This window comes from Columba livia, chromosome 1, assembly GCF_036013475.1.
Source record: "Columba livia isolate bColLiv1 breed racing homer chromosome 1, bColLiv1.pat.W.v2, whole genome shotgun sequence".
In the NCBI taxonomy this organism is placed as follows: domain Eukaryota; kingdom Metazoa; phylum Chordata; class Aves; order Columbiformes; family Columbidae; genus Columba; species Columba livia.
The window spans coordinates 102421267-102435203 of record NC_088602.1 but is presented as its reverse complement, the minus strand read 5'-3'; the positions used below and the strand labels follow the sequence as shown (position 1 = coordinate 102435203).

Sequence of the window (13937 nt, the reverse complement as noted above, 5' to 3'; positions counted from 1 at the left end):
CCCTCTAACTGATGCTATATTTAGTATCAGTTCAACTACGTTGGCATCAACCCACTGTTTCTCACAAAATTGGAAAGCAGAGGTGTTTTAAGTTCAACAGAGCATGCTACTGCTAAGATTCAGTGACTCCGCTGATTCCCTATAAGGTCCTGGGGTGAACAAATAACCTCAAAATATGAAGAGTCTGTAGGACCATTTGGTGAATTTCTCTATGGTTCTCACAATTTGAACCTTTAATACATATCCCTAAGAAAAAAACATCTGTGGAATCAAGTATTCTACGTTATAATTACTTTCATTAAAAAATACACATTTACAGATTTAAAAAAAGAATGAGTAGTGATCAGTTGTCTATAAAGATTATGCTTATTATAAACATGTAGTTTAAATAATGAAAAAGGGAGGAATTTATAAGTTTTCAGTAATGTTAAAGCTGTAAGTAAAAGATGCATTTAGAAATTCTATCTATAAATATCACTTGGCATAAGGATGTCTGATAAATCTGGTTTACTTTATATTTCTTTAATTCATGTTAAATTTCTAGTCTTCTACATTTCTTTGTCCCTTCACAAAACCTCCAAGACCTTTTGATCTCCATAAAGTAAACACAACAAAGGGCAGACTGCAGTTTACCAGATAACATATTATAGAAAGAGACAACACAAGGGAAGGCATGTATCTGCTACTTTGGATTTGTATCTGTCCTGTAACTCTGTCAGGAATGATGCTCCAAGCCAAGAGAAATATCTTGATGTATCTCAGGTCTGCTTCCTGTTTTTTCTTACCTTGCATCTTTCAATACATTGCTAATATTCAATCATATTTGTGTCTGTGAGCTAAAATTCCTAGATAATTTAGATAAGCAACACCACTATATGTGCAGACAGATTGTGATCATAAAAGTGATACGGCATTGTAGGTATTACCTCATCATCTTGGCCACTTCACTAATACACTGGAGAAAATTTTTAAAACTATAGTTTGCTCCTCCTACTGGTTTAGAGAAAAGCTTATTTCTGTAAGGGGAAAAAAAAAAAAAAAGCTATCATACAAAGGCTAAAAGGGGTGAAATAAGGTAAAATTACTTGGCATATGGAATTTCTACTACAGTTTCCATCTTCTTCCATTGCCCTGGAAAGTCAAGAGTACATGGTCTCCAAACAGAACATCTGTACCTCTGTAGGCAGTCTCAAGGACACTAAAAACTCAGATTTAGTTGTTCAAGGATTTCTAAAGACGTTTCTGGGTGGTTCAGCCTCTACAGGATTTGTGTGTGTGTGTGTGCGTCCATCTTCCAGAAGCAATACAAAAGCTAATATATGATGGACAGACAGTCATCACACTTCGACACGGTAGTTCTTCCAACTTATACCCATGTTATATCTAAAGCAGGTGATGAGAAAGGACAGGACAATATGAGGAAACGAGCAAAATGTTTTCTAAATATCACTTTCTAGAATGAAGAAAAGGGAGCAGAATAAGAGCATTTTGGCTCCATTCTGACTTAGGCACAGAAACCTAGTAGAGGTTTCCTCTGTGGCTCTTTGCAATAACACTGATTATCAGAGAGCAGGCAACAGAAACTGCTTTTATGAAATCAAGGTAGGTGCAGAAATTAGGTGATCAAAATGGCATCAGGCTTGCCATGGACAGCCATAAAGCAAATCAGAGCCCAAATAATATTACTAGCTATCTTCAAGTCGGTCTGCAATGCAGTTCTAAAGAATTACTGGTAAAAGCTTTACTGATTGCTTTACACTGGGATGTGTATTATGGTGGTTACATTGCTACTATTAACCAGGTGCCTGTGCTGTACTATAACCATGACTTTTACCATAACATGGGTAGTAAAAGGTCTTGGCTTCTTGGCTGAATGATCTGGTGAAGACAGAAGACAAGTTCTAGTGGTTTCTGCTGTATTGGAAACTTTGAAGATTGGTCAAATGAGAATGGAGAAACATAGAGCCCAAAACTGAACCCAACATCAAACTGAACCCAACCCAAAACTGAACATCAACCCAAAAACTGAAAAGAAAAAAAAAAAATGCATAGACATACAGCGTCAGAGTTTTAGTAGGTTTCTCAAAACAGAAGCAAAATTTGTGACGCAAAGAACTGCAGGTAGCACAAATTATGTGATATTACTAACAACAATGCCCTTCTGGCATGCAAAATTATGCCAGCTATATTATTTTCTCAGTTTACATGGGAAAAACAAATTTTAAAATAATTATATATTCACAACAACGTGTACTACCATTTTAGCACAGTTGCAAAGTGTGATGACTATCATATGCCTCTGCACAACTAAAGTCCAGATCTCAGATTTTACCCAGAGATACATATAACAAATGTACAGATAGGCTAATCCTGCACATGCACACCACTGCTGCGCATAAATTGCATGCTGTACTGAACAGTGCCAAAAATGAGGGCTTAACCCATAAGTTTTCTCAGAGTATGCTTAACACAAACTGATAGATTTGGGTTTCTTGCAAAAAGCAATTATGGCTGCCATTTTCTTTAAAAAAAAAACCAACAACAACAACAAAAAAAAGAACAAACAAACAAACAAAACAAACAAAAAAAAAAAACAGGGGCCTCCCTTATTATGTTATAGCCTAGAGATTAAGTTACATGCATCCAAGAAGTGAGAGACTGAGCTTGAACTCCCTCTTTTGCCAGAGGCAATGCAAATCTACATTACTGGCTACAGATAAGTTAGACGAAAAAAACATTGCAAAAGGGTTGGTCATTTATTGAACCGCTCTAACTTGATCAAATTCATCTCATAGTCAGTGTCCATCAATGAAATTGCAATGGCATGCTTACCAGTGTACTTAACATAATGTGAATGTGTTTTTCTGCTTCTGCACAATATAATTTCTCATTCTGTCCTCACACAGAGCTTTAAGTAAATAGTCAGCATTTTGGAAGGCTAGGCTGAAAAATAAGAATCTATGGAAAAATACGTCAGGAAAACTCTGTTTACCCATACATAACTTCAGCTAATCTTACAGCAATTATGTTGTCCATAAGTAAGTACAGAACTGCAAAAATGTGCACTTATCTGCTACATCACATTTGTTTTTGTTTTTTTGTGTTTTTTTTTGTGTGGTGTTTGTTTGTTTGTTTTTAATGGGTATAGAGAAGAGAAAATGGAAGAAAACAAACCAAGAAAAGGTGTCCAAGGCTTTATATATTTTCAGTAAGACATCATTAATCTTCATTAAATGTATGGTGGAGCTAGCAGAAATGTTTTAGCTGTTTTCTGGTGAACCAAGACTAAGAAGACAACTAGCCAGTCCTTGCCAGTGGCCAGAATCAAAAGCAGGGAAGAAAATAAAGAGATAACATTAAGCAGGAAAACAATGGGATGAAGTGGCCTTAAGAGTAATTTTTGACCTTTTGCTAACAAAACAAAGAAACATTATACAATATGATTTAAACTTCATGTAAATCTGTGACAAAAAGCAGTGCCTCAAGAGGTCACTAAAGTATTAATTGCTGGATGATGAAGAGATATACCTGGGAACTACCACTCCATATTGGGCTCATTTCTTCTACTTCTTGTTAGACACCTACTTACATCTTTTACTTACTTATCTTACTTACTACTTAATCAGGAGCAGAATGTTAGGCTAGACAGATCTTTTGTATGATCTAATACAGAATTTGTTTTGTGTTCTTTCATAATAAATTAGTTAATTTAGTTAAGGGAAGACACATATATGGATTGGTTTTGTCAGATAGAAGTAATACGGTTTTCTACTGACAGACAATGAACTTATTCTAGTAGCGAAACTCAACAGTGCAAAGATTTTATGCAAGAAATGTGAATGATGGCTTATATTTTTGAAATGATATCTAATTGGTATTAACATCTGTTTTTTCAGATATGAATGACATATAGCATTTATGAAGAGATATTTAAGAAGAGATATCATTCAGGTCAGATTATGGCCCACAACATTGAGGTTTTGTGTCTATAAACAGCATGAGTAGAACGTGTTTATAAGAGCCATCTAATATGGATTTATCAATGACATCTAGGGGATTTTTTTTTTCACTCTTTCTAAAGCTTTAGCTAAATCAAAGGGAAGGAAAGAAGATTTCAGTGACTTAACGTCTGGGTTGTGTTTCCTCAGCCCACCCCCCCAAAAACCATTAGAACTGATGAATTTGAAAAAAGTTGTGCCTAAAAGTGCTTTGAGTCCTGTCACAACCTGTTATTGCCAGGGAGAAATAATCAAATAGCTACAAAGTTAAAAATAAATAAATAGCAGGTACATAAGGAGATTATTGGTCTGAAAAAGAATATTATTTGAATAACCAGTATAACAAGGTAAAAAATGCTCTTGTGTAAGATATAAGATTATACTGATAACTAGATACCTTTATTAAAAACGATGCCATTTAACACAAGATAAGAGTGTTAGGCTAAACCCATGCCACTGCACTGTGCCCAAATGCTACCTGCCTGGGATCTGCACTGTGACACTGTTAGACAAGGTGATCTTAATCCATTCCCCAAATCCCATAAACCATTAAAAAGTTACCAGGTAGTATATTTCCCATCCAACTCTTAGCTCCTCAGAAAGGAACGTCCTGAGACCTAATTATTTTATGTTCGTCCAAACCTTTGAGGCCATTAGACAAGGGGCTTGGGGCAGCAGGAGTCACGATGCTCCTGGTGAGCAGTTCCGTTGCTGGACAGTTCCCAGCTCCCCCAGCAATGGTGCCATCAGGAGAGGGGATGGGATGCCAGAGAACTTGGGGGTCCCGCAGTAGTACCCAGCCTTCTTGCTATCTCACCTTTGTATGTATTCTGTTCTAAATAATACACAGATACAGTTCTAGTCATTTTGTATTTATATATATATATATAAATCACTTGTCTTTATCCACTTTTGTGGGACAGAAAGGATGCGCTGCATCCCCACAGTTCATTATGACTGGTAAATGTGAATGAAGTGTACTATGTACAGGTAACATCTGTATCTCCTTTCATGCTTATTTTTGGTAAAAAAATTACTATTTTCATGTGCAAGCAAGGTATGATGTCCCTCTCTGTCATTTGATAGCTTTCCAAGCTCATTGCAAGCAAACAAAAAATCGCTACATAATTTCTAAAACATGAAAGATCTTAATTCTGAGCTTGCAAGAGTCTAAAATTACTGACAGTTGTGACTGTATGAAATATATATATTAGTGCTCTTCAAACTTAAATTGATGTGTAGTCCTGAAACAGTCCTATAAACTGAATGACAGATTGGAGACATGGAATCGACTGCAAAAATCAACGTTTCAGTGCAGTTTCAGTAAATGCTAACAATAATATTTTCAGAAAGGTGCACATACATACATAAATGTCTATGGAGAAATTACACATAGTCATTTTAAAGATGCCATTGTATTTTTCAAAAATCTGTTTAAAAAATAGCATCTGATGAGGATTCCTTTTAGATGTTCTGTAATTAGATACAATACCTAAATGCTTATGTATAGATATCCACTTGGAAATAGATAGAGATACAAATGCATTTACTAATCTGTCTGTCCAAATAAAGTTAGAGATTGATAATTATATTGGAATATTTAAAAAAAAAGTCATAGGATAAAAATGCAGTATACCAGGACCATGCTATTTAACCTGACAGTATACAGCTACATGAAAACCAGTGCAAGCAGATTTCTGTGGACCTTCCTCCACAATCCTTTTTCTTAAGCCTAGTCTGTAGCTTTCCTAATTTGTTTACTAAAATGTTACATTTAAGATTTAAAATTATCTTGGCAACTCCTCTGTGTCTTCACTAAAACAGGTTACTTTTATCCTGAGGAATACTTGTTATTATCTATCTGCATTTACTTTAAACTAAGTAATCTATGACCTAAGAGCTTGTTTTCTGAACTTTTATAAGGAAGAGGACAAATATCCATCATGAGGAATGCAAAACATTCCTTCACAAGACCAAAGCAACAGTGCATGAAATTGAACTCAAAAAGAGCTTCCATTCTGTGTGACTTCTTGGCTGACACAATTTAGATATTTATAGCTTTACGAATAGGCCACTGGAGAAGAACTTGAAGCTTTTTCTAGCCAGGAAGGATTAATGAACATGTGCACCTGGTAATTACAGCACTCCATCTTTCTCAAAGCCCTCGCATTGCCCCAGTGGCAGAAACTGTAATGAAAAAACATTGAAAATATCAATCTGCAATTCCACAAGTTATTTAAGTATTAAAATGTATAATCTCTTTTCATACTTTATATGAACTATGCTAACAGTGGTATTCAAAAAAACATACATACATATTTTCTGCTTCATGTTATCACATGGCATGCCTCATTTAAAATGTAAAACTCATCGGATATGAATTCTAACTTACTCTAGACTCAAATTAGAAAATGCATGGGAATGACTGTCAAATACTTGCTTAAGTAACAGCAGAAAGAAAAATCAGCCTGGGATAACACAAGCAATTCTAAGACTACACAAATTCCACAAGAAAAGTTTACTAAAAAATAAACGTTATTAGAGTTGGGAAAAACATTCTTGACTTTTTCCTTTAAAATGGTTTTCTGAAGTACTGTCAGGCAGAAACTTTTTAAGAAGTCTGCATGTTACCACAAACATTTGTCTAATAGGCATACTACTAGATATCTACCATAGGGGGGGGTGCTGTTTATTTGCTAAAACACTATCTAGATTAACTTGAAAAACACTATGCACTTCATATTGGATTTTGAGACTAAAAATACTGAAAAAAATACTTGGAAAATATTACAAAACATAAACCTCACTTCATCACCACAACACTAAAATACAATTAGTCTATGAGAAGCAAAATTAGTGTTATTCTGACGTTTGATATACCATTAACCTGAAGCAGATATACATAAATCAATGAAGCAGACCACGCAAAAGTAAAAGCACTGTTACTAATACAGGTTATTTTAAGCAAAAAGCCCATACTGCTATATAAGTGAAAGTAAATTTTAAAATACATTTCATTGAAGCCCTTAGTTATTACATTTGAATGGGAAGTCAATTATAACCTAAATGCACAGACATCTATATGGCTCTAAAAGTAGTCTTTTAAAATATATTTAAGCACAGTACGAGATTTGAGCATTAAAAATGGCCTTTTATTTTTTAAAACACACTGCTCCTTGGTGGATTATAGAAAAAGACTCCAATAGAGATAAGTGTGCAGGAAAAGCTCTCTCCAGAGTATTCAACCAAACTGACTGCAATAAGCAGACTTAAAAAAGCAGCAAGACAAGAGATGTTCAAAGCACCTTGCAGCTTTGGGCTGCTGGCCTCTACTGCTGTTTTTAATACAGTTAGGTTTAACTTGGGAGCGGATAAATAATGCACAGAGATATTTCCTGAAGGCTTTGATCACCACACCGTTTGTCACAAGCTCTAAAGTAGTCATTACCATAACAGTTAATCTGGGGCTTCTCATTTCAAGTACAAAAGCATCCCCTCCCACCTATTGCTCGCAGACTCCTGCATCAGAACAGGAGACTCAAGATGCAGCCTGCACAGCACCAACACACCAACCACGCTCTCCTCCAGCACATTCCTTCTCCGGCGCGCCTATTTTTTGCCCGCTCCCTTACCTTTAAAAGGCTGTCCAAAAACCTGCTCGGCTCCTCCAGCCGATTTCAGTGCCGAGCATCCAGCAGAGCATCCGCACAAAGCTTTGCCATTGCGAGTGTGAGGAGCAGGAGCTGCCGGGATGCTGAACGGCACAGCGGCCAACTTTGTGTGGAGCCACGGCGCCCGGGAAAACCTGGACTGACGTTCCCCTCGCCTGCGGATTGGATTCAACAGCACACAGCAACGCTGTTGACAGGGCGGGATTTAAAACGGAAAAGAGAGGGGCGAAAGAAACACAGAGAGAGGAATAATGCTTCCCATCTCGGGTAAGCCTTGCCTGGGAAACATAAGCTGGTCTGAGTCCAACAAATACTTGTGAAACTACTCTTCTGTAATGTTTCAAGTGTGGTGTGTACCCTAGGAAGCCATCAATTTAATAGCTGATATTTCAATATAGAATGTGTTAATATACTAATACATTATTTAATAACATGAGCATTTCAGCCTTCATGTTATAATCATAAAGAGAAAATGCAATATGTGGAAAAAAAATCATTTGAGATCTAGTTTTTAATTTTACTCATTTTCTGTGGACTACTTTTGTACTAGTTTAGATTCAACTAACTACAATAAAAATGTTTCCTTTCTTCCCTGTTACTGATATTTGTGTTCCCATATAACAGAGCAAACTATTTCACCTTTGTTACTTATTACACAGAATCACAGAATGTTAGGGATTGGAAGGGACCTCAAAAGATCATCTAGTCCAATCCCCCCCGCCGGAGCAGGAACACCTAGATGAGGTTACACAGGAATGTGTCCAGGCACATTTTTAATGTTTCCAGAGAGGTGAGTCCTCATAGAAAATCTACCTATAACACCAAGACCTGGCTTTGCATGCTTCGTGCTACATTCAGTCTACAATGAACCAGATAAGTTGTTGAGACACTGCTGGGCACATGACATCATGACAAGGGTTTAAATATTCTTCAGCAGAACTTTCTTTACACTATTTTGATGAATCTGTCTAAAATGGAACATTTTTTATTCTCTTATAGCTAATGTTGTACACATAATGTGCAATATAAAGTTTAATTCATGTGTCTGGTAAGATCAGCTTTCTTTCCACAGATTTGGTCCTTGCCATTTAAGAATAATGTCAAAGACTACATGCTTTATCATATATTCTTTCTCAAACCATAGTAGTGTACAAATTTATTTCCCCTTGCTGACAATGAAAATACCATTTTCTAGTGGCTCCACTGTTTGGCACTGACACAGCAATTTGAGGGTAGAAGCAGAAGTAAAAGTGCCAGGAAGATAAGAGGCCAGCTGTATCATAGAGGTGATGACCTCATTTGGCAAGAAATGCACTTTGGATATATAGTTTAAATAGCACAGTTTATTTCAAGCAGTACCTATTTTTAGTGAGGTTGGGTAAGAAGGAACGCCCCTGTCACCTCAAGGTCTTAGGCTCCATTAAAAGATGCAAGAAACACAACCAAGGACAATAAGGATAAAGGACCAGCAAGATAAACGGAATCACTACTTTTACAACTATCTGTCTACTCAATGTATTTTTTTTTTTCTTCACAAACATTGTATCTGTCTAAATGATGAGAAGTTTACATTCCAAATTTCATTGCCAATTAGGAGGCGTTAAGTTGGCCCGTATAGATTTTTTGGCTCCTATTGACCTCATCAAACAGCTGTGATTTCTAAGCAATCAGTCTCTAATGAGTTTAGAAACAATAAACACAAGTTAAAATGCCAGATGTATTTCATTCATTTTTTTAAAAAATGAACACTCTTAAGATGTACATCGAGAAAATTTAAGTTTAATATGTACAAAATGCTCTTTGGTTTTGCATTTTTTGCTAATGCATGGAAGAATCATCCTCTAGTGACTGAAAAAGAAAAAGAATACTTATGCTCTGCCTCTGCCTTTTTAATATAGTTAGTGCCTTATCAGCACTCTAACACACTCCTTTGAGCAGCTCTGGAAAACTAGCTAGACTGCTGAAATACTTTATCTGTCTTTCAGTCTTGTCTCATTTTATTGTCTTATAATGCAAACATCTGTAAGGTACTGACAACTATATTGCAAATTTTAAAACCAGGTAAAACCCATGCACCTAATGAAAGGGACATCTCAGAGAAACAGATGAAGTGCACAACGTAGCTATTCATTGCAGGAAAAAAGAATTGCTACACACCCATACAAAGTAAATATCTTTAAACTTATAACAGTGATAGAATATATTTTCTTAAAGAAGCGGATTTTTGTCAGTACTTATTAAAGTTAGCCAAGATTATCAAAATACAAACAAACAAACAAAAAACAAAACAGCAACAACAACAACAAAAGCACAACAAAAATAAAACAAAAAAAAACCACTATATCAAATACTTAAATAATTAACTGAAAGTTAGAATACCGGCTCATTGAAAAGGTTGTGAAGGGAAGATATTTCTCAGCTACAAGGTCAGTGATTAATGTCTTTAGCATAAGGACTGTTGGTCCCTCATCTTTCGTGTGCACAAAACCCATTTAAAGCAAAATGGCCCAACACTTTAAATGGTTTGTTTGTTTATGTTTGACCACTCTTTATGTAAGTAGGAATACAGATAACCTGTTGGCAAAGAATTCCTTACGTAGCTGTTATAGTAAGGAATTACATTGCAACAGTAATATTTCAGGAACCATATTGCGCATACTTTTATTGACTAGTCATGTGCACTTAGCAGTCCATTTTGTGTCCTACGCAGAAAGATTGCATATGCATAACAAAATACATTTGTAGTTCTTTCTGACTGTAGTATAAAAGGACTGAATGTAAAGCAAATGCCTTGCAAACACATTCACATATTTTATCCCAATTTTGGCTTATACTATACCCTAGAATAATTTCACTTTCATCTCTGACATCTTGCAGCCTGTCAGCAGGGGCTAAAAGCTAACACATCCCCAGTTCACCAATCAAACACAGTTCTTTAAACAAGCCACAGAACTAGTCCCTGAAAAAAATAATAATAGAAAAAAACCACCTCACTAAAATGACCCTGTTGATAGCAGCTATCAGGGAGTTACACAGAGATAAAATGGCTTCTAAGTTTTCTAAGGTTAAGTGTATGGAGAAAGAATACATGGACTTAGTTAATAAACAGGAACTCAACAGAAAGATGTCGTGTTTGCCACTCTTCTACAACAGAGAGGTGGCTGCATGTTTAAACAGATGTAGATAATGCACAGCAAATTCTAGCTAATGTAGAAAACATCTCATTTGAATGTGAAAAAAACTCATAAACCAGCATAGAAGGTCCATATCAAAGAGTTTCGTGGCCAGCCAAACCCCATAAGAGTTTCCTCATTTCCACTCAGATCATCATTTAGAATAACTCTTTAATGAAGGTACATTACTGAAACATGTGTTTGTGACCATATTGGAGATTTTATTTTGCATGTCACCATAAGTCTGTAGTGCAATGGGTAGCCAAAGGCAGAAGAATTCAGGAAAATTCTAGGGAAAAGAATGGCTTAAGTTAGAGGAAGTGAATGTTACTAAATGAGACTGCCAGATGTAGCAGCTTTGAAAATTTGATTCACCGTCCTGCTGAGCCTGACAGGTTTTCGTCAGACAGGTATCATAATAGGAATACAGAAGAAAAAGTAATTTCAGGAGCGTTAAAAGGACTGTATCACAAAGACAGCATTCATTCTTTGCAAAACCAGCACAGAAGTATGAGGCAGTCAGGAGAGGTCACTCTATAGGTATTACATTTGTCTAGGTTGTTTGCCCGAGGTATTAAGACTTCACAGGTAAAGGACACATACATGGCTAGATGATCTATGAAAGGCTCCTTTTGATTACTAATTCTCCATTCTTACTGCTAAAAATACTACCATATTGGCCTCAAGGCACTCTTGTAGTTTCTTAACTTGGCCACAGATTCTTGAAAAGAGAAATTATACAAGGGATGCAGTCGCACCTGAAGTCGGCATAGTTCATAGGCTACTGTGGCATGTTGGATGGAAGGAAATGTGATATTACCAATGAGAGCTGTAGATTCATGATATTCTTTATCCTTTTAGAACTTAAATCCGTATTTCCTGCTTCCCATGATAGTGACAGAAACTTAGCTGTTAGCAGAGTTAGGGACAAAGGCCTTGCTGCTGCCTTACACAAGCAAGCACTTCAAGTACTCCAAGGACACAAGCAGGAATGAAAAATTGAATTAAGAGCAAAAGAATAAAAAAGGATAACCTTCAGTTAGCTCTGATAAAGTGAACACCCCTACACAGCAGTGGTCCCGTTCAGTACTGCGTAAAACATAGATCCACATGAGGTAGTGATCCTCCCTCTCATGTGTACCAAGCAAACAAAAGAGGCAAGATCCCTTTTATTTTTTATTTTACAGACTGGTTATCTCCTGGGAAGTAGATGTTGCCAGCTTTCAGCTACTAGGTAAGAACACGTCTAGTTACAATCTGTAACAGGCTTTCCTGATAGGGCAGGTTTTTCTGAACCTCAAGCAGGAGGTGCTATGGAAAACAATGAAGTCCTGAGTTACTTATGTAAACATAGTGTTTTCTTCTTGTTCATTCTAAATGACATTTGTGTAGAGGAAAGTCAACAGTCAGCCTTAGGCTTTGTACATCACCCTTCAGAGGTACACCCATTTCTACCAGCTGTATCAGATTATCCAGGTGAGATTAGACACTTACTAGATACCATAACAAAAAACGTGTTTAAATTACATGGACTTGCACTTTGTCTCATTTGTCAAGCATCATTTCAGGGTTTCAATATGCCGTATGTCCCTAGGTTTGAAATCCTCACATAGTAGGTGAGATTTTCCACAAGGGTGCATCAAGTTGAAATACAGCCAAAGACTAAAAAACTCTCATGGGTGAACTCTTTTCTTAAGACACTGAAAAGTGTATTTTGTTTTGTTGATTTAACCTTTCCTTTTTCCTTCTAAACAGCAAAGGTTTTAAGTGGAGTTTTGTTACAGTCAGGGAAAAAAGTTTAAATTACAGATGCATATTTTTCCTAAAAAGTTATACTAATAAGAGGCAAAATAAGGTATATTAGTACAACCTACTACCAATAAGTTATTAGCAAAGTTTATAAAGGGATAGATATGCAACCAATTCCTTCATACACTGACAACATCAAAGTCGAACACAGACAGGAACGGAAACTGTGATTTCACCTATAACAAAAAATACTGCTTATAAGTGCTACAGCACCTGCTGTGCTACCAGCACTGTAGATCTTTCTGCCAATATACTGTCTGTTTCTTCTGATATGACTGTCACCCCCTCTTTTCAGCTCTTGGCATGTGGACAGATTACTTCTAGATTTAGTACGGGTTTATTTATCTCAAAACTTTGCTTTGACTAATACATCTGAAAAATAATACAGGTGTATCATACAATGTTTCTTCTTTCCAGGCAAATTAATAAATTTGCCAAAAGCCTGTGTATAGAGCACTAGAGATTGCAAAGGGAACAGGGGTGCTCTAGCCATGTTCTCTCTGCTGATATCGCCAATATTCATCACCTGCCTTATTGCCTGATCAAGTGACTGTTCGCCTGACAGACATTTATTAGGGAGGAGAAGTTAACACAGAATCCTCATCCTGTAGTTCACATCAACACATCTCAGTCAATTGGAGTGGACATGGCCACACAAGGACATCAAATACAAGATTTTATATCTGAATACATTTATAGAGAACGATTTATTAAAAGACAGTAATTTACCATGACAATAATTGCTTTATTCTCATCATCCAATAAGCACAAAAAGCTTCATTTTTATCTTCAAATCATAGTTTTCATTATTAGAGTTGAGAAAAAAATGTCAATAATTGCTTTGCTGCTTAGTATTTTTAAGACCAATTGACATTTGAGTTGAAGAAAATTAAGAAGTACATTTTAGGAAGGTTGTCAGCTACATTAAACACCCTGAATAGTTCCAGTAGCTCTAACATATAAATTTACATATACAATCTTACCACTGAAAAGCACATTTTAAAACTAATATTTGATTTTGCTCCTTCTACACATCTTGTGGTTTCATCCAAGATGAAATTTAGCATGAGAAATTGTTCTGTGATGAAATAGAGCGTCACTTAAAGTGTGCACACCAGTTAGAAAGATGAAATTCTTCTACTTCAAAGAAATGCATGTTCTATTTAGACTAGTATTTTATCACACTGGGCTTGGATCTTAAATATTCATTTTGATTATGTATTATTTTACTGATTTATTTGCTCATTAATTCACTCCTATAGTAATGTGATCAACTTCAATGGATA

General features: G+C 36.1%; 1 protein-coding gene across 24 annotated transcripts in view; it reads right to left on the bottom strand.

Moving 5' to 3' along the window:
- DMD (dystrophin) overlaps window positions 1-13937 on the bottom strand; it is a 1272535-nt gene that overhangs the window by 562611 nt on the left and 695987 nt on the right. The window contains exons 1-2 of one of the 24 annotated variants that reach the window (XM_065049970.1): window positions 7631-7780; window positions 6128-6185 (exon numbers count right to left, since the gene is read on the bottom strand). The exons of 21 other annotated variants lie outside the window; for them this stretch is intronic. In XM_065049970.1, coding sequence (XP_064906042.1) covers window positions 6128-6148 — 21 coding nt within the window. In that variant the 5' untranslated portion in view covers window positions 6149-6185; window positions 7631-7780. Of the gene's footprint in view, window positions 1-6127; window positions 6186-7630; window positions 7787-13937 lie in introns of those variants that run through there. 2 more of the 24 variants (XM_065049971.1, XM_065049972.1) reach the window with 2 other exon arrangements.